General features: G+C 41.8%; 1 protein-coding gene across 10 annotated transcripts in view; it reads right to left on the bottom strand.

Annotated features, from left to right (window-relative positions):
* Gigyf2 (GRB10 interacting GYF protein 2) overlaps positions 1–23,109 on the bottom strand; it is a 126,806-nt gene that overhangs the window by 10,206 nt on the left and 93,491 nt on the right. For all 10 annotated transcript variants that reach the window (XM_037210055.1, XM_028876258.2, XM_037210056.1 and 7 more), the window contains 7 exons: positions 21,605–21,705; positions 19,666–19,827; positions 15,704–15,862; positions 8,675–8,911; positions 5,658–5,780; positions 1,296–1,511; positions 997–1,202 (listed from right to left, as the gene is read on the bottom strand). In XM_037210055.1, coding sequence (XP_037065950.1) covers positions 997–1,202; positions 1,296–1,511; positions 5,658–5,780; positions 8,675–8,911; positions 15,704–15,862; positions 19,666–19,827; positions 21,605–21,705 — 1,204 coding nt within the window. The remainder of the gene's footprint in view (positions 1–996; positions 1,203–1,295; positions 1,512–5,657; positions 5,781–8,674; positions 8,912–15,703; positions 15,863–19,665; positions 19,828–21,604; positions 21,706–23,109) is intronic.

Here is a 23,109-nt window from a genome sequence, read left to right as displayed (position 1 = left end):
CAGATAGCTGTCCAGTAAGCCAATTCTTAGTTCTATACAAGAAAAAAAAATTCAAGTATTTTGATGGACACTTCCTTAAAAACTAGCCTCAGCTAACATCCTAGCTTATAGGACTTCTCTTTTGAGAAAATGGTGAAATTCTTCCTACATGTTCTTAGGTAAGCTGTTCAATTTACTAAGCCTCAGTTTCCTCATATGCAAAATGGTGCCGACACTTCTTTGGATTAGAGTAAGGAATGAAGACAATCTCAGAAAGGCCTGGAACAGAACAGTGCCTGGCAAAGAAGCTCAATAAGCGAATGTGTTTCCTTTCTTTAAGTCTTCAACCAGAAAGACTCTGACCACACTACCATTTATTAAGTACTTACTATATGCCAGGCACATATTTACTATTTCATGTGTACTTGTTTACTCCTTACAACTACACTCATGAAGTTATTATCTTCATTTTACCGATGAGGGAACTGAGGCCCAAAAGAGGTTCTCTGTGGCCAAGGTCACACAGCTACGAAGTGGTAGTGCTGGGATCTGAGTTCATGAATGTAACAACAAACCCATGCTCATTCAACAACACTGGCTACTGAGGAGAGAAAGAAGGTGAAATAGAGCTAATTGGTTATATAGGAAGCTTAAGGCCATTACAGAAGGTTTTTTGGAATGCTCATTCTAGTATAAATATAGTTTAAAAATACAAATTAACAAAAAACTCTAAGTTACCTAGAGAAAACATTGGAGAAACGTTAACAACAAAAATATTCTATTCTTATGATTATCAGGCAGTCACCATGGAGCAGGCAAGGGGTTAAGTGCTCAGCAGTAGGACAAGTCCAAGGAGCAATCAAGTATGCTTCACTGGGTAGAGAGCAACCATCACAAGTGTGACTCACATGCTTGGGCACAGATGGAACTATCAACAAACACTGTATCTAACACCCCTTCCACTGCCCTCACCCCCCACCAATCAAGGTACACAGGTGCAATCATTACGAGCCCTACCTGAGACTGGCGTTGTTTTTATTTTTATTTGTTGAATTTCTAGGTCCCACCTCTTTCACTGCATCATCCCAAAACCCCATGTTGGAGTTTTTAGTGTCTGCATTACTCCAGATACTACTGACTAGATCAGATGCCCACTGGTTAGGAGGACCCGTGTTTATAGAGCCCCATACAGAATTCCCAATGCTGGTGTGCAGGTTGGAATGCTGTCAAAAAGACAAAAAAAGATTTGGTTAATAACATTAAAAAGACAGTTTAAAAAGCAGCGCCCACAACGGCATTCAGGAACAGGAACTCACTGTGCTGTTCCGGGCTCTGTTTGTCTGCTGCTGCTGCTGGTGCTGCTGCTGTTGCTGCTGCTGCATCTGCCTGGCCTCTTCCTGCTGGATCTCCAGAAGAGACTTGGTGGTACCTGGAGGTTTGCTGACATTCCCCCAACCTGAGAGCTTCTGCTGCTGCTGCTGTTGCTGCTGCTGTTGGAGAGCTTTCATCAATTCCCTCTGCTGACGCCTTTGCTGTTGGATAAGGACAGCCAACTCAGGATTTGTTTTTCATTAGTTACAAGCATCAGGACACTACAGGATATAATACACAACAGCTAAACGAAACCCAATGGGGTTAATTCTTTTGGCTAAATTAAGGTAGAAATTGTAAGTGGTACTGAGGGGGAAATCAAGAGACTAAACACAGAATTACTTCTTACAAATGATGAAGTCTTTTTGGTTAAGCACAGAAATGAAATAAATGTTTACTTCCCAAAGTAACACCAAAATGAAAGGATCAACTTATTGTGGGTTTATTTGTGTGTGGCTCTGACATGGGGTTTCACTATACAGAGCCTAATTAGGTCTAAAACTCAAGACCTCCCTCCACAGCTTCCCAAGACAGAGACTGCAGGTGGTCACCACATGCTCAGCTACATACACTTCTTTAAAAGCATAAACCAGTAAAGGACAACAAAGGCAGACATGACTTTTAAACACAGAAAGTAGGGCTAGGGAAGAGAGCTAAGCCGGTGAGGCATTTGCTCTGCAAACCTGAGGATGCTGAGCCCAGTCCCTGAAGCCCATGTGAGAAAGCCAAGGTGGCAGACACCCACAATCTCAGCACTGCAGAGGTGGAGAGTCCAGCCTACTTGGTAAGTTGCAGGCTGTGAGATACTCTATCTCCAAAAGCAAAATAAAAACCAAAAAAGCAAACAAAGCACCTGATCTGATGGTGTCCTTTGATCTTTCTGTGCACATGTACACAAACAAAAGTAAATATCTGGATATAAAGATTAATAATCTGGAAAGCAGATTATTAGTTACCAGAGTAGCACAACTGAAAAACTAAGTGAAGGAAGCTCAGGAACTGGAAGTGCTTACATGAATCTCAGGAAGGCTGGCTATAAACAGAGCCACTTAGACCCTGAACTGCCTCCTTTGCCCTGTTCAGTTGAACTGTCTTTCATCCAAGCAGAAAACAAGTTTTCCACCTGGAAAGACCAACACAGATGAATAGACTGTTCTACAGTAAGCTGATCAGCAGGGAATACTGAGTGAACACCAACAGGTGAGAGGCACACTCCACAACAAAACAGCCCAGAGAATAACCACTGGCACCAAAGGGGCACCTAGAGTAGAGCCTTTGATGAGCTTTTAAGACCTTAACAAATAGCCCAGAATTGCTAAACATTTAGCATATGCTTCCAAGATAAAAGCCAGGCACCAAAATAAATACATAAAATAAAAGAAAAAAATTAAAAAACAAACACACACACACACACACACACACACACACACACACACACACACACACACACGGAAAAAATAGGATTTCTTTGTATAGCCTTGCCTGTCCTGGAACTCACTCCATAGACCAGGCTGCCTCAAACTCAAGGGATCTGCCTGTCTCTGCCTCCAGAGTGCTAGGATTAAAGGCGTGCACCACCACTGCTCAACTAGGAATTGTCTTCTAAAAATTTAATTAACATGTGTGAATATTTTTCCTGCATGTATGTATGTGTACCTGAAGGGGACTGGATCCCCTGGAACTGGAGTTACAGATGGTTATGAGCTTCCATGTGGGTGCTGGGAACTGAACCTGGGGCCTCTACAAGATCAGCAAGCACTCTAACTGCTGAGCCAGCCATCTCTCTAGCTCTGAACTGTTTTTGTTTAGTTTTGTTTTAAGCTATCAGAAAATAACAGCCCTACAGCAGCAGTTCTCAACCGCCTTGAGGGTTGGTGGTTTGATACAAACAACCTTTTCACAGGGGTTGCATATCAGATAGCCTGCACATCAGGTATTTACATCACAATCCATAACAGTAGCAAAACTATAGTTATAAAATAGCAACGAAAATAATTTTATGGTTAGAGGAGCACTACAACACAAGGATCTGTGCTAAAGGGTCGAAACATTAGGAAGGTTGAGAACCATTGCCCTAGAGAGTTAATGGTGCAATCACTAAAATAAGAATAGAAGGCTATATACTACAAAACCCAAAGAACTCAGAAATTTAAAACAAGATGGTATAAGCTAAAATTCAACAGAAGAACTAAAAGAGAAAACTGAGGAAATGTGTCCACCCATAATGATACAAAGAAAGATGGAAAGAGGAGAAATCAGCATCTATCTAGGGCAATCATGGAATTGACAGGAACTGCAGAAAAAAAGACCAAGAGCTGCACAACACTGAGCATGTCCAAACTGAACAGGTTAGAGTCCCAGGCAGGGCACTCCAGGAAAGACAAAACAAGAAACATTATCTTGGGTTTCTCCATAAGACAAACAAGCAAAGAACAGCGTTTCATGGTCTGTGAGGCACAGGGAGAATAAAAGGCTCCAAGAACATGAATCAAACGAACCAAGTGAGATACTAAATTCTGGGAAGCGGGGCTGGGGGCAAAAAGAGTCTGGCTGGCTGTAGCTCAGCCACAGGATGCCTTCTTAGTACGCACAGGGCCTGGAGGCACTCCTGATTCTTGTTCACAGTCACTTTTCACTGAACAGAGACTAAAATCATTCCAGTTCCCAGCTTTGACAACAAATACTCTGCTCTGAGACACCTATTTGATAACCTTTTGGAGAAAGGTGATTCCAGGAACAAAGTTTAATCTTTTGTTTTTACACTAAAGTGAGAAAGTAATTTTAAGGTAGAGAAATGCTTTAACCTACTAGACGATGTCTACTCCAAATATGTATATAATTATAGACAAATGATGGAGAGAGTACACACTGTACGTGTACACACACACACACTATTCTGCCTCAAGTGCTAGCCACCTAAAGCCTGTTCGTTCTTCAGGACGGCCACACCACCTCATCCATCTAAAGGCCTTCACAGGGCACACTATTTAAGCCTGAGCAATCTCCAGTTCCATCCCTACCCACCCACAACTCCCATGCCCTCTCCCCTTTCCTTCCTGCTAGCAAGTCTCTTTCTCTGACACTTGCCACCCTCTAAAGCACCATTTAGTTTACTTGATTTCTGTGGCCCATCTCGTCTTAGCTAGAGGGCAGAGCATTTCATCAGTTTTATACCCGGCTGCACTTCCAGACTATGAATGAGTAAAAAGGTGTTGAATCATCAATCAACAAGACAACTAACAGCAGCCCTCCCTTGTGAATCAATCATCTTCTCTCTATCAAAAACTATCCTCTCCAACTTCTTCCCACTATGCTGTACCCTTCCTGTCCTATAATGAACTTCACGATATCGAGTTAAAAGTAGAGTTGTTATTTTTGTCATATTACAAGTTTTTCTGGGCTAGTCAGAAGACCCAATATCCTTTACAGAAGAATGTGTCCTGCATTCAAAATGACAAATTCACAAGTGGATGTGTGATGGTTAGTGTTAATTGTCAACCTGACATGATCTAGTACCAAACTGACATCAGTCTCTGGGTTGTGGGAGATTATCTTGACTACACTGGCAGCACCATTCCCTAACTAGGACCACGGGCTGTACAAGGACTGAAGGACCTGAGCTTCAGCATGTGCACACCCCATCTCCTGACTGTGGATGCAATGTGACCGGCTACTTAAGGGCCTGCTGCTTTGACTTCCTTTTCTCCATTAAGTTATTTCTGTCAAGGGTGGTTTAACATGAAGACAGAAAAAGGAATTAAGACAGGGTGGGCAAAACTTACGCACAATTCTCAACAAACTATTTTTTAAAAAGTATTTTTCATTACTCTTTGAGAATGTCATAGATACATATAATGTACTTTGGTAATATCTACCTCCCACCACCAACCTCCTCTCTTTCTCTTCTCTCTCTCCTCTCTCTCTCTCTCTCTCTCTCTCTCTCTCTCTCTCTCTCTCTCTTTCTCTCCTCTCTCTCTCTCTCTCTAACAACTAACTGAGTTTATTAGTGCTGTCTGTATGTACACAGGTGTAAGGCTATTACTTTTATTTATGAATTAAATAAAAGCTGAAAAGCTACAGTAGAAAGTTCCAGAAAACAATTATGTCACCCAATCTTAATTGTTATTCCTATTAAATCCTTCATTTATACCAAAGGGTCCAAATCACAGCCTGCAGGGTTTAGTAACAATGGGTCAAATTCAGGCACACACACAGCACTCCTGACAGTACCCATCATCAAGAGCCATCAGCCCGCAGTGCACACTGAGCTGCCTGGAGTACTGAGCCAGGCTGCTCTTCCTGTTCACCTCTTCTCGGAGCTGCCGCTCTCGTTCTTCTTCCAGCTTCTGGATCTCAGCCAACGACAGTGTGGCCTGGGACTGACACGCGGTTGTATTAGACTGCTGACCCCACGTGGAAGAAGAGGGAAGCTAAAAACAACACCAAACACATGACAGAATGGGAAAGTGTCAGCAAACAAGGAAGAAGAACAACATTTATGGTCAGAGCCTCATTTTTTCCTCACCTTTACAATATACATTTAAAAATTCTTTCTACACTGTTCTCTCAGTTGGCTTGCTTCTTTTGCTCATTTCTCCCAGCCTATGTTTATTTTAAAACAACTAAAAATACACACATGTATAATGTTAGCTCTCCCATTTGGGTGGAAATCTGTTAAATCAAGCATCAACACAACTAGTAATACAGAGTCAAAATCAAAAGGAGTAACAAGGAGTGACTAAATATAGTTTAAGATTTTTAATCTGCTGGGCAGTGGTGGTGCACAACTTTAATCCCAGCACTTGGGAGGCAGAGGCAGGCGGATCTCTGTGAGTTCGAGGCCAGCCTGGGCTACAGTGTTCTAGGACAGACAAGGCTATACAGAGAGACCATGTCTCAAAAAAACCAAAACCAAAACAACAAGATTTTTAAAATCCATAAAGGCCACAAAGGACATGATGTAAGGACCTAGTGAGTGAATTAAAGCCGGGAATTTCTAAGTGCAGGTAGATAGTGAATGAAGGGGCCAGGCAGTCTTCATCCTGTGTCCTGCTAACAACCAGGTTACTATGTAGCCCTAGTCCTAGCTCTAGTCATGAAAATTAAGTTGGTTTGGGGGGGCTGGGGTGGGGGAAATCAACAATCTACTTTATCTATCCTTTACATTAATGAGCAAAATAGAATACAAACATGTGGTCCTGAAAACCTGAGTTTTCAAAGCCTGATTTTCTAAAGAGAATTCTTTGCTCTTCTTTTTAAATTAATTAAATTATAATTTCAAATCCTTTTAAAGGTCTTTGGATAAACTTTACATGGCTCTGCTACCAACTCTTGGTTGGCTCAACAAGAGACTCAGCTTCTGAACATTCTTCTTTTTCAGTAAAATATAGGTTATCAATATCTAAGCTTTGTGAGAAAACACTCTGAAGAAGTGATATGACATATGGAAATACTTGTTGGTATGGTACCTAAGAACCGAAGCACAGTAATTAATGGTATTGCCAACTCTTCCTTCCCAATCTTCCAAACCAAACAGGCTTCAGTTAGGACTTCTGTCCCTTGTCTGACTGCTCATCTGCCTAACCACAGTTGTGTTTCCTTCAAGTTCATCTTCCATTTAGCTCTCCCGCAAACCCCAGAGTGCTATTCCATGTTCTACAAACCTTAAGTTCTAATCCTTTACAGAGTATATCCAGTAAGGACATTAGGGACCCTGTCCATACTCATCTCATTCCTCATAGTCTGGACAAGCTTTTAAATTTACTTTTTAAAGATTTATCTTAGAAGGCTGAAGAGATGGCTTACTAGGTGCTTTTTCAGAGGACCTGGGTTCAATTCCCAGCACCCACATGGCAGCACACAACTGTCTATACCTCCTGTTCCAGGAGATCCGACATCCTTACACAGACATATATAAAGGCAAAACACCAATGTACATAAGATAAAAATAAATTTTTTATAGATATATCTTTAAATTATGTATATGTGTGTGGCTATGTGTGGGTTGTGTGCACGTGAGTACAGGCACTAGCAGAGGCCGGACAAAAGGGACAGGATTCTCTGGAGCTGGAGTTAATAGATGCCTGGGAGCCATGTAATGTGGTCAAAGGGAATCCTCTGGAAAAGTAGCTAGCAAGCACTCTTAGCCCCCAAGCCATCTCTCCAGTTTTCAATATTTCCACTTCAGATTCTGGAGTGTCTCTAACCTTCAAGCCTTGCTCACTGCAATGCCTCTCTCATAAACCTCATCCGCAAAACAAACTGTTCAACTTGAAAGTTCTTTCTATCCCCATAAAGACTGTTTGGAAGCTGACTTATCTCAGGAAGTAGCCAGGAGGGATGGTGACTCCTATTTTACCAATATCAGAGTCCCTTGAAGAGTTTATTTAAACCCAAGCTTACATGTCTTATAGATCCAGGTGACATCCCTGAGAACTACCGTCTTACTAATGGCACCTCCTCTTCTCTGCTCTACACTGGATTCCAAGTCCCCTCCACATCTTAGCCTGGGAGTTCCTTGAAGACAAAGGAGACTAAACTTAGCCACTGAGCCATCTCTCCAGCCCGAGACTAAACTTAACTTCTGGTTCAACATGAAGCTTGTAGAGCATCCTACCAAGCTCCTCTTAACCTTTCCATCTACTTGATTCCATAGGCAGTCCTTATCCCGTGCTCTGCCACATCCCAGCTTCTACCTGCGATCTTCAGATCTGGGCAAACAACAGATTCAGGCTTGCCAACTGTATCAAAGTAGTTCTTTCGTCCTCACCACCACCACACCCTTTTTAGCAGACTCTCAGTATTAATTTTCAACTTCAAACAGTATTTTGAATCTTCCACCTCCATACACTTTAAGAGGGGAGTGGGTTGTGAAGCCCTAGCTGGCCTAGAACTTGCTATGTAAACATGATGACCTAACTCAAGAGGTCTGTCTGCCTCTGTCACCTGAGTTCTGGGATTAAAGGTTTGTGCCTCCATCTTTGGCCTGTCTTCAACCAATTTTTAGTAAGACTCCCCGTGTTTGAGTGCTGTGTTGTGGGTCCCACTCAGAGCAGGTGCTCTCAGGCCTGCTGCGCAGCACTTTCTTCTCTTTGATCTTCCTGTCAGCGGTGCTGAAACTGTAGAGAGGAGGCACTTCAACTGTCATGGAACCCCACTCAAAAACACCAAGCAGACTGACCTCTTTGTGCCTGTGGCCCTGTGTGTCCTATCATGTGTGCGCCTTTCGTTTCAACAATTACACATGCACACACACTGACTCGATGAACCAGACAGCCAACACGATATTTAACACGAGTGGCTGCCCACGTGTCTAGGATGCTACCTTCATCTGCGCAAGCTGCTGCTGCTGCTGCTGCTGCTGTAACCTGCGGAGAGCCTCCTGCTGCTGCTGCCTCTGGCGCATCAGCTCCTTCTGCCGCTGTAGCTCCAGCTCCTTCCGTTTTCGTTCCTCCTCCTCATGACGAAGTCTGGCTGCCTCCTCCTCCATGCGCAGCCGGTTCTCCTCCAGTCGCCGCTGGGCTTCCTCCTCTTCCCGGGCCCATTTGGCAGCCTCCTCTTCCTTCCCAGAAGGAAAAATTAAAGAGAAAAACAATTCTTTATGAACTGTAGAGGGGATAATCCATACTGCTATTAAAGGCTTCAATCGTGATAGTATACAGAAATGACAAAGCCAAAGCCCTGCTTAGGATGACATGAGGGAGAAGCAGGTTTTACAGGGATCACAGAGGCCTAGTGTGCTCCAGGATCCAACTTGCACAGATTGTAGAACTGTCACTTAGGTCTGTGGTCAAGTGCTGATCTCAAAAGGAGCTTTACCACCTGCTGCAACCAAGTCTCCTGGAAATGTCATTTCAGTACTACAGGCTGAGCACACTTTCCAGGGTGCTTCACAAGAAGCCAGTAAGATCTGGCAAGAACAATAGTTGTAATGAGACTCATCCAGACCTGGAACCAAAGTGACTCCTCAAACTCACTAAATTCCACTGTATGACCCACAGGCCCTAGGGTCTTTTGAAAAGCTCCCTCCCTAATTCATCCTCTACCTTCTACTACCCCCCTTCCCTGCATCCACTTCTTTCGGCTCACTGTGTCCACTGGTTCACCGCTCAGTGCTCAGCGTGCCCTCAACTTTGCAGTTGGTACTCCACACCAGCAATGCTCTATCTTGTCCAATAACACTCTGTCCTAAGCTGAGGTTGGCTGTGAACCTCCGAAGTAGATTTCCTCTCTCTCCTTTCTTTCAAAGACTCCTCCTCATTCATGTTAACCACCCTCCTCCCCAGCAAGAAGGACATGTTCCTAAATCTGCTACAAATAGAACCTGTTTCAACCTAACAAGCAACCATTCCTTTCAGCCATCTTTCTTGCAAATAATACTGCATGCCACCTCAAGAGACTTAAAATTTTTGTTTTAAAGCTTCCAAATGTAACTAGGAACAGTCATGATTTATTTAGGACTAGGAGACATCTGCTTGGAGGATTCTATGAAAGACACCCTTTCTACAGTTTCTTTTTTAAAAAAAAAAAATATTATGTATACAGTGTTCTGCCTGCATGTGTCCTTGCAGGCCAGAAGAGGGCACCAGATCTCATTACGGGTGGTTGTGAGCCACCATGTGGATGCTGGGAATTGAATTCAGGACCTCTGGAAGAGCAGTCAGTGCTCTTAACCACTGAACAATCTCTCCAGCCTGAAAGACACCCTTTCTAAACAAACAAAGAAAAAAATAATAGAGAAAAGTCACTCCTTCATTGGACAAGGTTATACAAGAGTCACAAGCTGAGGTAAAGAATCCAAAAGCAGAAATCAACCCTCCAAGAGCTAGTATAGAAGGGTATGCAAATGACGTGAATCCTGACAGCATCACTGAGTTAAGGCTAAGGCTAAAGATATTACGGTCAGATCTCCTTGGCATGTGAGGTAAGCCTGACATGTATTGTTTGAGCCACTTTAAGGTGGCTATTTCAGTGTTTGTACTTTAAAGTATACTAACTCTGGCATTTACTTCATCACCCACAGATTCTGTGAGCTGCTGGAGACTGAACCATTTCCTAAATTCTTCTATTAATATTTGCTGGGTATGGTGGCACACACCTGTAATCCAAGCACTTGGGAGGCTGAGTCAAACAGATCTCAAGTTCCAGGCCAGACTAGACTACACAGTGACAGACACCTTGCCTCAAAACTTCACCACCTCCCAACCCTGAAAAGAAAGGGGAAAAAAAGGCTTTATACTGCATTAGAAATGGCAGGGTTAACCAGCTTACTTAACAGGGAGAAATTATGTCTGGTACTGGAAACCCAGCCCAATTCCAGGGGCTAATGAGGTCATGATCTTAGAAAAGAACCTACTATAACCACTTTGCTAGACCAGCGTAATTTCTTACTACAAATTTTAAATCTTCTCCTTATAGCCACAGACAAGGGTAGCTACCATTCCTCATCAAAGAGACCTCTCCTTACAGTAAATGGAGACCATCCCAGGAAACCACATCTGGACACAATGCAGAGATCCACAGACCATGGGAAGGCCAGGTCCAATGGACACATCTACAGTACAGCTCTCTCATCTGAAGCACAGTGAACATCTAAGAAGATGGGGCTGCAAGGCTGAGAGCAGAACCCCAGGACAGGTGCTGTCAAACAGTCTCTCCTAGAAATGGCTACGAAAACAAGACAGGAATAATGGTAATATCAAGGGACATATTAATATGGAAGGGGGGAAATTTTAAGTGGTCCCACCCATAGACAAAGAACTATAGGCAATTAACGATTGCTAGAAGGAGAATTAGCCTTTGCCAGGGATGAGCCTCCTTACTGCTTGTCCAATGCAAGTGGTCAGCCTTGAAACCATGTATGTACATATATACACAAACAACAATACAAGACTCAGCACGCTGTATTATACACATACATACACATTTGTGCATTCATGTACATATATACTTGTGTGTATGTGGGGGGCATGGAGAGGTTCAAAGGAGGGAGGGGCTGGAAGGAGGAAAAGTGATAATTCTGTTTTAATTTAAAACATCTTTCAAAAATTTAAGTATGAGAAACTGTCATAGCCAAGGACATAAGGAAGCATGGCAGCTAAATGTAATGTGATTAATAAGAACGTAATCCTGTAGCAGAAAAGGATGTTTAGAAATCTGAATAAACAATGGAGTTTTTATAATTAAATGGCCTTATAATTATAACTAGTGTATCATACTATGTAAAATATTAATAACAGAGGAAACTATATGCAGGATATATATGGGTACTTTCTACTTTCCCAACTTATCTGAAAGTCTATTCTAAAAACTATTCTAAAACAATCTTAAATACTAGAATGGAATGCTTTGGGGGGAGAGGTGGTTTCCCCCAGTGGTAGAATACCATGACTGCCCCAAAGTCTGTAGCTTAAAAGCAATGAACAAAATTTAAGGCATCAAAAAACAAATGAAAGAACCAACTAATAATACAACAATAATAGTAGTAACAAACAGAACACTGAAGTGAAACAAGAGTCTATCAGTGGTCAGAGACTTAGCTCAGTAGGAAAGCACTTCCTAGTACACCAGGACTTAATCCCCAGCACTACAAAACAAAGACCCAAAGTATCTGCAAATTTGCAACTTTTCTCCTGAAGGTACTACCTGATTTCACAGAGTATAAGTACAAGAGACAGTAAAAGTGTGATTTCTGGGACAAAGGGGGTGGTTGTATGTGGTGATATTTGTGCACCCCAATAAAGCTTATCTGGAGATCTGAGGAAAAGCCAGCCACTATATTAAGGTAGAAGTCAGGCAACGGTAGCACATGCCTTTAATCCTAGCATTTGGGAGGTAGAGATTCATCTGGATCTCTGAGTTCAAGGCCACACACTGGGAACAGAGCCAGGTGTGGTGGCACACACCTTTAATTCCCAGCACTACTTAACCATAGAGGTCTGGAGGTCTGTGCAGAAAGAGGAAGTGAGATGGCAGGGACAGGGGGTTGAGTATAAAGGAAGCAGCTCTGGTTGAGGATTTCCTAGCGGTAAGAACATGGCTGGCACATTTCTGCTTCTCTGATCTCCCAATTTTCACCCCAATATTTGGCTCTGGGTTTTTTTTATTAATAGGACCGTTTAGCAATTCATCTTACAGCTGTACATTTAGAAGGCAGATCTGCAAAGAGGGATGAAGGAAGGAACCACATAAGAGATGAGTCCTCAAGGCGGAGGCAGTGCTAAGGACTGAACAAAAACGGAGCAGCTGCAAGAACTGAGGAGGAGTGTCCAATTGCTCTATGACAGGCCAGTGCTAAGGAAGACAGTTTCAAAGACCGCCTTCAGCAAGGCGAATGCCTACCGAAAGTAAGCTTTCCAAGGCAGCAAGAAGTCATAAGCTTTTTAATCATGACGTTCATTATATGTTTCCTCAAAAACCCACAAGAGCTAGGTGAGGTGGTTCAGTGGGTAAGGACATGTAATGACCTGAGTTCAAATCTCTAGCGCCCACATAAAAAGTTGGGTGTGGTGCCTCTAACACCAGTGGTGTAGATAGCAGACAGAACAGCTGAAGCTTATTGGCTGCCAGCCTAGCTCCAGATTCAGTGAGACCCTGCTTCAAAGGAATGAGCAGAAAATGATAGAGAACCCTGAGCGTGAGTGCACACACACATAAGCATACACACCTGCCCAAATGCACACATACTTTTTTTTTTAATCACTAAGGGGCTAGAAAGATGGCTCAGCTGTTAAGAGAACCTACTACTCAGTCATAAGAAGTTTAGATGCCAACATCCATGTAAAAAGCCAGATGTCCCAGGATGCCTATAATCCAGCTCAGAAGGGGACTGAGACAGGAATTACTAGATCTTGCTGGCTTCCAACGTAGTCAAGAGAATGTAAGGCCCAGGTTCATGGTCTTGCCCCAAAGGAACAGGCAGAAAGTGATATAGGAGGATATCCAGTACCCTCTTCTGGCCTTTGCATACAAGCACAGGTATGTGTACCCACACATGTGCACACTACACAGATGCACAAGTAAATAAACCAATCTGATTTAAAAAACAAAAAAACACTAGATATTCAAAGAACCACTCTCCGCGTGCGCGCGCGCGCGCGCGCACACACACACACACACACACACACACACACGCACACACACACACACACACACACACACACACACACACACACACACGCACACACACACACACACACACACACACACACACACACACCCTGCAAATACTAAAGCTGAGGAGCAGCTGCACAGTGTCACCTTCATGGGCTGTAAGACACATAACGTGACTAAAAGAGCATTTTGCAAATACTAAAAAGCTCATCAGGACGGCAGAAAAGGTGAGGGCATCTGGCTCAGTATCTGTAACCAACAGAGCTGCTTTGCTATCTGGGTAGTTTATGCTGTCTCTCCTTTCCCCTCACTGTTCCAGTGTAGTCCTCACAAACATTCCATTAAGGGGAAGTGAACCTACCCACTAAACTTACAAACAAGATCTTAGGACAGAACAATAGTAAATTTGTATGCAACCAGTAACAGAATTTAAAACACAAGAAGGAAAAAACTAAAGAGAGAAATGAACAATAAAATCTTAGCACGGCTCTCTTAGCAAGTGACAAAACTAGACACAAGTAAGGAAAATATCTGAATGTATTAATCATCTTGATATTCACAGAAATTGCTGAGGAGCAGACAGACAGTCTGCAAATATATATGGGATGTTCACCAAGATACACCACCATGGAGAATTCAGAGGCTATGTTCTCTGAACATAAGGAAAAGATTAAAATTATCCAACTCCAGGAAGCCAAGATGGCTCAGCAGGTAAAAGCACCAGCCACGCAAAGCTGACAGCCTGAGTTTGATCCCTGGAACCCATGATGGAAAGAGAGAACCAATGCCTAGGAAGTTGTCCTCTGACCTCCGTATTTGTTTGGTGGTACACATGTTCCTTGTACTCACATCACACATCTACCACACAACTCCTGCAACTAAGGCTCAGGAACATCACGGAGAATCATGAAAACCAAAGAATCAAGACAGCTGCTGCAAGGAAGAGTTGGCACTGATGGTGTGCCCATCAACAGTATGGTTGACTGCACGAGACTTGAAAAGACCACATCAGTCAATATACCAACATAAATAAAAATTTCATAGTCTCACCTCTATATGAAGAGCTACATACAGTCAATGGCTCCCAAGGGAGGGAGAATCATTTTTCTGCAGGGACAAGCCCCCTGACAGGCTTCCCAATTCTAAGTGGTCAGCCCTAAACAAATTTATCTGTGGGCAACAGCTGGACTCAGGAGGGCACGTGTGTATACATACATACATACATACATACATACATACATGTATATATATATGTATGTGTATATATATGTGTATATATATATATATCAAGAGGTCATGAATTCAAGAGGGCTGAATAGAGGAAAGGAAGAAGTTGGAGGGAGACAGGTAGGGGTGGAAATAATATAAATAAAGTATACTCATATATGAAATTCTCAAAAAATTACAAAATTCTAAAATTTTAAAAAAAGATACTACTAAGGACAAAGGAAATAGGCAAGCCAGAGTCTAAGGGAACATATATGTAAAACATGTATTTAACAAACTATTTGTTTTCAGAATATAAAGATTACATATCTAAGAGAGCTAAAACATTAAATTAGTGGGGGAAACCTAAGTGTTTTCAAGCATGTCACCAAAAAAGCGTACAGAGAAAGCCTAAAATCCATCCTATTATGGATTTTTTTTTTTTTAAAGATTTATTTATTTATTATGTATACAGCATGTATGACTACAGGCCAGAAGAGGGCACCAGATCTCATTACAGATGGTTGTGAGCCACCATGTGGTTGCTGGGAATTGAACTCAGGACCTGTGGAAGAGCAGTCAGTGCTCTTAACCTCTGAGCCATCTCTCCAGCCCCTTATTTAATTTTTTTAATGGTGGTGCATACCTTTAATCTCAGCACTTGGAAAGCAGAGGTGGGCAGATCTCTGTGAGACTGGAGGTAGTCTAATCTACAGAGTGAGTTCCAAGACAGAGAGGGCTACATAGTGAGGACCCCCCACACACCTCAAAAATAAGGAATAAATTTTTAAAATCCCACAGCTTTTGTGCTTTTACCACAGAGATGAAGAAAATTAGAAAGACAGGTTTCTGTTTCCCTCAGAAAGCAAGTTTTCATTTGAAGAGATAAAGAATACAGAGGGAAGTAACAAGCCTCAGAGTACGTAGGTTTCTCTTGGGAACCTGAGGAAGCTGAGACCCCCTCGGAGGAGCCGCCTTCCAGTCCTATTACACACTCCCAGCTTCAAACCCCTCAACACAGGAAGTGTCTGGCCACCTGCTTGCGTAGCAGTTCTTCCTGCTTCCGCCTTTCTTCCTCCTCTCTCCTCCTCTCCTCCAATCTTCTAAGTGCTTCCTCCTGCTGCTGCCTCTCCTCCTCTTCTCGCTGCCGCCTTAGCGCAATCTCTTGCTCCCGCTGGCGCCGCAGAGCCTCCTCCTAAAGAAAACAGCAAGTGGGCAGAGAGTGTGTGAAGCTGGCTTGTCAGAATTTGAAGAGGAAGAGGAGATGAGCTACTAAGTTTCTCTAAGTACAGAACAGGGTCTGGAGTGGAAAGTACCATGTAAAGTGAGAGGTGGGTATATTATGATAAAAACAAGCTAGGCAATGGTGGTGCACACCTTTAATCCCAGCAATCAGGAGGCAGAGGCAGGCACATCTCTGAGTTTGAGGCCAGCCTGGTCTACAGAACAAGTTCCAGGACAGCCAGGGCTACACAGAGAAACCCTGTCTTAGTGGGGGTGTGGGGGTGTGGGGGGTGCAGATTAAAAAAAAAAAAAAAACAAAGTTGGACATGGTGCTGCAGGCCTTGAATCCTAGCACTCAGATATAGAGGCAGTAGGATCTCTATAGTTCTAAGGCCAGCCTGATCTACATGGTGAGACCCTGTCTCCAAAAGAAATAAAATGAACAAAAAGCTAACTATTTAAAATACTAGTATACTGTAAAACAGTTGTCTATCCTGACTTGGATACAAGTCACATGTTCACTACTGATACTAGAGAGGATACTGGAACGCAGGCATTGCTTTCTCTTTTGGTGCTTTTAGTCCTTTTTTTTTTTTTTTAAAGATTTATTTATTATGTACAAGGTGCTCTGCCTGCAAAGTACGCCTTCAGGCCAGAAGAGGGCACTAGATCCCATTACAGATGGTTGAGAGCCACCATGTAGTTGCTGGGAATTGGACTCAGGACCCCCTGAAGAAAAGCCAGTGCTCTTAACCTCTGAGCCATCTCTCCTGCCCCCTAGTCCTTATTTTTTAATCAACTAAAAATATAGAGGATAAAGAAGCCAAATCTACAAAAACACCAAAATCTAATGAAGTAAGAAAAGTCATGCATCCCAGAACATCTTCTGAAGGATAAAAATCCCACCAATAAGAACAACACAGATCATGTAGGGAACACTGAGTACTGCAGAATTAAATGCATTTCTTTTTTAACCCACCCTCCACCCTGACCCGAGACAGGGCTTCTCTGTGTAGACCAGGCTGGCCTCAAACTCAGAGATCTGTCTCCCTCTGCCTCCCAGGTGCTGGGATTAAAGGCTTATGCCACTACTGCCTGGCTTTTTTTTTTTAAAGATTTATTTGTTTGTTTGTTTGTTTGTTGTTTATTATGCTTTTTTAAGATTTATTTATCTATCTATTTTTTATTTATTATGCAATTTCCTGTCTGCATGTATTCCTGTGTGCCAGAAGAGGGCGCCAGATCTCATTACGGATGGTTGTGAGACACCATGTGGATGCTGGGAATTGAACTCAGGACCTCTGGCAGAGCAGCCAGTGCTCTTAACCCTGAGCCATCTCTCCAGCCCTACCTGGCTTTTTTTTAATCATTAAAAAATTTCATATATGTGTGTTATGTTTACATCACCCCCCTTTACCCCATGTCTCACTCCCTCTCAAATTCATAGCCTCTTTTTTAAAAAGATTTATTTACTTTTATGTGTATGGATGTTTTACCTGAATGTATATCTGTCTGTGAGCCACATGTGTGTCTGATGGCCTCAAAGGGCAAAACAGGACATTGAATGCCCTGGAAGAGCAGTTCTCAACCTATGGGTTGCAACCCCTTGGTGGGTGGGGACACATATCAGATATCCTGCATATCAGATATTTACATTACTATTCATAACAGTAGCAAAATTACAGTTAGGAAATAGCAACAAAATAATTTTATGGTTGGTGGCACAACATGAGGAACCATATTAAAGGGTCACAGCATCAGGAAGGTTGAGAACCACTGTCATACAACTTGAGTTATGAGCCACCATGTGGATGCTTGGAATCAAATCCCGGTTCCTCTGGAAAAGCAGCCAGTGCTCTTATCTAAGACATCTGTTTTTATCTCATCATAGATCCTTCTGTTCTTCACAGAGAACATCTTGGAGCAAATAAGTACAAACTTGTGACTAAAAGCTGTGTTTTTGGACCACCTGAGGGGAGTCTTCCATTAAGGTCTATAAAAACTCCACCAGAAAAACAGACCAAGCAAGTTAACAACAATAAATTCCTCAAAATGAAACGGCAAAAACACCATGAAAAACTAGTAAACCTTACTGGATAAAAATAAAGGCTTTACAAAAACTTTCTGACAACCTAAGAAACAGTAAAACCTTGAGAATAAGTCTCATATCCAACAATAGTTGTCTAGCTAAACTATAAATTCAGAAAGCAAAATTTTGTACAGCCAGTAAGTGTGATGATGTAGATTTGTGCATATAAGTAATACTTGGCATGGAACGATGACATAATTCATTAATGTCAAAAGTTAGGTTATAAAACACTAAGTACAAATGACATATTTCTTACATAATTACATGACTGGTTTTTTGTTATCTACTAGTAGTTCAATCAAAGACTGGCAATATCTGAGAAACAAAAAATCAACCTGTCCTGGGTCACTGATCCCTGGTAGGAAAGCACAACCACTCGCCAGGGCAGTTACCCTGTGCACATCAGTAAGTCATCTAGACAAGGAATACCAAGGGCCTGACCCAGCTTGTGTACACAGTTAGCAGAGAGACTCGAACATCTGTGCATCTCATGTTTGGAAGAGGTCCCACAACCAAACTGCTGAAGATATATCAAGGGATAACTACACAGTTCTATGTATAGAGAGTTTTTCTTCCCTGCTTTTGAAATCACCAACAGATAGCTGAAAAGGTTTATTAAAATGAACTGGAGGGCAGAGGTCTTCAGTGAAAGACATATATATATATATATATATATATATTTCCAAGTTATCTGAATGACTGAGCACATAGAAAGATGCTCAATGTCACTATTACTTGGGAAATGTAAATCAAAACCCTAATGAAATACTATAATACCTCCCAAAAATATCCCCGTAAAAAAACAAACAAACAAACAGAAATAAAAAGTGTTGGGAAAGGCAAAAAGATACTCAAATCCTTATGCATTGCAAGTGGGCACATGAAAATTTTGTAACAGAATTCATGTATAATGTGGCAAACATACTTCTAGTATATGCAGAGTTGAAAGTAATGAGTTATCTACACACTCATGTTTACAGCAATATTATTTATACATCCAAAATATACATATAGAAGTCCTCCAAATGCCTGTGTACAGGTAAATCAAATGTGCTATCTACACATAACAGAAATTTATGTAGCCTTGAGGAAGAAATTCTGACCACATGCTATAACAATGACTTAAATAAATTTAAGTCAGTCATCAAAGGACAAATATTGCTTGACTACATGAAGTACCCAGAGTAGTCAAAATCACAGAGACAGAAAGAAGAATACAGATAGCAGGGGAAAAAGAAATGGGAATCACTGTTTCATGGATGAAGACTGTTCAGTTTGGGAAGATGAGGCTATCCTGTAACTGGACGGTGGTGAGGAATCACAAGAGTAAAAACATAAAGACTGCACACTTAAAATTTTATATGTATGTTATCAAAGGTTTTTTTTTTTTAAAGCACATTTGACTTTACAAACAAAACAGGAATGCTGTGCACCAAATTACTTTATGTTTTTACCAGTAATACCAGAATGTCTGAAATCTAATTAGGTTATGAGTAAATTATCCAAAGTTAAAAGCCTGAAGATTAGCCCTTTGGTGGACACTGAGAGAAAACAAGTTCTTTCTGAAGGTGAGTGAGTTTTCTAATCCTAAATTGTTATAGCTTTCTCTCCCCATTCCTCTTGATACGGAAGGGAGCACATCACCAAAAGCTTCTCTTCTGTGTGCAGAGCTCCCAGAGACATACCTGCTTCCTTCTAGCCAGCTCCTCTTCTTCCCGTCTTTTCCTTTCTTCCTCCTGCTGCCTCCGAAGAATTTCCTCCTGCTGTCTCCGGAGCTCTTCTTGCCTCTTCCGCTCCTCCTCTTCCCTTTTTGCCCTCATTTCTGCCTCTCTTCTCTCCTGCTCTAACTGGATGGTGAAAGAGAATGTCCACTGATTTGACCGCAAGCATAGGGGTACCCAGAGCATTCAGTCATTTCGGGTGAGAGGTGCAGATGCTGCCATTCACTTAGCAGCACCATGCAGTGCTGCAATGGGTAGATAAAAACCTGGAGGAACTCTAAGATCCAACATGGCACAGTAATCACTTTCCTGCTCTTCTAAACTACATGCATGTTCCTCCCACTTTGGCCACCTCTGCCCTCAACACGACTTTACAGCATATCTCTAAGATGTGGGATACAAGTGGACAACATGAGAAGTGTCCTGAAGTGTACGTATGGTATTTCTTTACTCGTCTCTACAGAACACTTCCGAATGGGCTCTAACAGTGTGACTATAAGGTTTCAACAACTACCAGCATGGCTGCTAGGAATGAAGGCAAGGCTTACTAACCTCACCCATGTCAACCACACTGCAGGCCCTCTCTTTTCTCACCTACATTCTAAGTCTTACCCAACCCTCCCACCCCAAACTCTGTCTCTACCTGCATTCCTTGGCTCAGAACCTAATCAGTAAAGGGGGTTGGGGTGCGGGGAGCCAGGCTTATCTGACAGCATTCCTTGCAACGAAAATAAATTCTATCATGAAATGTGCAAGGAACTCATGATGGCCCTGCTCATCTTATTCCTCAGACTGTACTCTGGCTCCAAGTCAAGTGAAATTACTTTACTGTTTACTGATTCCTAAATGTTCTCAAATCTATCTAGCCAGGACTATTTCCTCTAAATGCAATTTAATTTTTATATCTGAAAACCCATGCTGAGGCATTGGGGGCACATGCCTGTAATCCCAGTATTTAGGAAACAGAGGCAGTAGGACCATCAAGTTTGAGGCCAATTTGGTCTACAAAGTAACTTCTAATACAGTCAGGATTACAATAGTGAGATCATATCACAAACAAAACTACTAATCTTGAAGTGCAAAGTAACTTAGGAATTGTTGACTATCAAGTGTCACCACCCTCTAAGCTGGGTAGTAGCCCATATACTCTTGACCACCCTGTAAGTGTAACTGCCACTTGTCTCTATCTCCCTACCCACCAGAGAAAGGACTGATAAACTACTTTAAAAAAACCTTATTCTTACCTACATGTCCCTACCAGAAAGCAATGAGGAAGTAGGGGATATTAAACTCAACAACTGTAAAGATCTACACTCCCTCACTCATTTATGGAGATAGCTTTTATCATGGACCTTTTCACACTCTCTATAAGATGCATTAAGTGTGATTCTCCTTGGGTGCGAGAATCAAGGAAACATTAGAATCATACCATGCTCTGGTATAGACATCCTCTTTTGGCAAGTTCTAAACCAAAATTCAGGACTGTTAGCTCCTCTAGGATCTAATGATCATGCTGAACATTTCAGATTCATGCTCCAGGATACCAGGAAATAATTATAAAGATTCAATGTAGGAATGCAAGTCACAGATCAAAAACCTAACAATGCAGCAGATACTTTCTAACAGTATTCATGACAAATAAGCATAACATGAATAATGCAAGTAAAATACACATATGACCATGATCATTATTAAGTAACTTAATACTAACCAATTTTAATTGAGGTCTTTAGTTTTTGGGGGGAGAAAAGGACACAAAATAGATAGAATACAAATGTACTTATCCCAACTAAGTAGAGGTAAACTAAAAAGAAACTAGGCAGCTATAGGAAAAGAAAGACACAAACAAAGCCTTGCATCCTACAGCTGGAAGATACACAGTTGTGAAGAGCAAGTTTCAGACCTTTGCAGCTTTGGCTTTCTCTAGCTGCTGAAGCTGTTCCAGGGAAGGGCCTGGTGTTGTTGTGTCCAGGGGAAGATCCCATACACTACCACCTTCCCAAACTGCAAAACAAAGACAACACTGAGAAAGATCCAAGAGTGTAGCCTACACAGTCACATACCACAGGCATAATGAAGAACTGCTCCCTGAACCTGAAATGTGCTCCATCACAGAAAATTGTTCTGCCTTTGGGAGGAGTGTGTGGGCTGTCTTGCTATACAATCCAAAATAGCCTTGAATGTGAGTTCACCCTGCCTCAGTCTCCTAATGCTGAGATTAAAAGTGTGTGCCACCATGTGCCTAGCTGTTTTGCTTTAGAAGAAACCAAGCCAGCAGATTCTCATCAATACTCTTCAATACATCATGAAGGTAAGGGAGTATGAGACATTTACTGAGGAACCAATTTCATCCTTGTAATGCTCCATACAAGTACCTGATATGTCCCTCATCTTTACAGATGAACTAATTTTAAAACTTCAAAAGGAATATGGCAAGAATGTGACAACACACTGATTCCAAATTTCACAGCGGAGAGATCTCTAGTAGCCATAGACTCTCTTACTGCACACCAAGCAGAGAACCAGGTGGCTGCACACGATACATGTATGTATCAAATGTTACTCAGCTGCTCGTCTCAGGGCTGTAATGTAAGTTACATTTCTTTAGAGAGACTGGGCAGGTCTTACAAACTACATTTGGTCCTGGCTCAGAATCCCTTATATTTACTTCTACATCTGGCAAACAAACCACACGGCCAGATGCAGAAGTAAATATAAGAGTTTTCAGGCCAAACATGGTGATACATTTCTATAATATCAGCACTCTGGAAGTAGAGCTCTCAGGAGGATCCTAAGTTCAAAGTCAGTCTTGGATACATATTAAATCAAGGCTCCATGAAACCTTGTCTCAATGAAAAATAAAACACAATAAAATAAAGGCTTCTGAATCAATTATTTTATTGTTAGTTAAGTTTAAGTTTGTTGACACTAATTCACTATTTTCCTTTTTGTAATACTAGAGATTTAACAGTGTTGTAAATGCTAGATAAGTATTTTACCACTGAACTTATAACCCCACACATTATTTTTCTGCATATCTATTACAATATATCTGTGCAAATTAAATACTGTATGCATAAAACCAATGGAGTATTTAAAAGAACTTGATTGTATGTAAACTGTTTGAGATACTTAGAAGCTCCAAAACATTGAAGACTATTTTAAAATCCTAAGTATAAATGAATACTAAAGAAAGAATAATGTGGGCTGGCAAGGTGACTCAGTGGGTAAAAGGCCCTTGTCATCAGGCCTGATGACAAGAGTTTCACCCCAGTGCACACAAAGCAGTAGAGAACCAACAGGCACAAGTTGTCCTCACCTCTGTGAGTGTACTGTGGCACCTGTGCCCACATACACAGACACACACCAAACACAAACATATACATACAAATAAATAAATAATAATTT

Source organism: Peromyscus leucopus, chromosome 13 (genome assembly GCF_004664715.2).
Source record: "Peromyscus leucopus breed LL Stock chromosome 13, UCI_PerLeu_2.1, whole genome shotgun sequence".
Classification (NCBI taxonomy): domain Eukaryota; kingdom Metazoa; phylum Chordata; class Mammalia; order Rodentia; family Cricetidae; genus Peromyscus; species Peromyscus leucopus.
The sequence above is the reverse complement of the archived record's forward strand: the minus strand, read 5'-3'. Positions and strand labels throughout refer to the sequence as shown.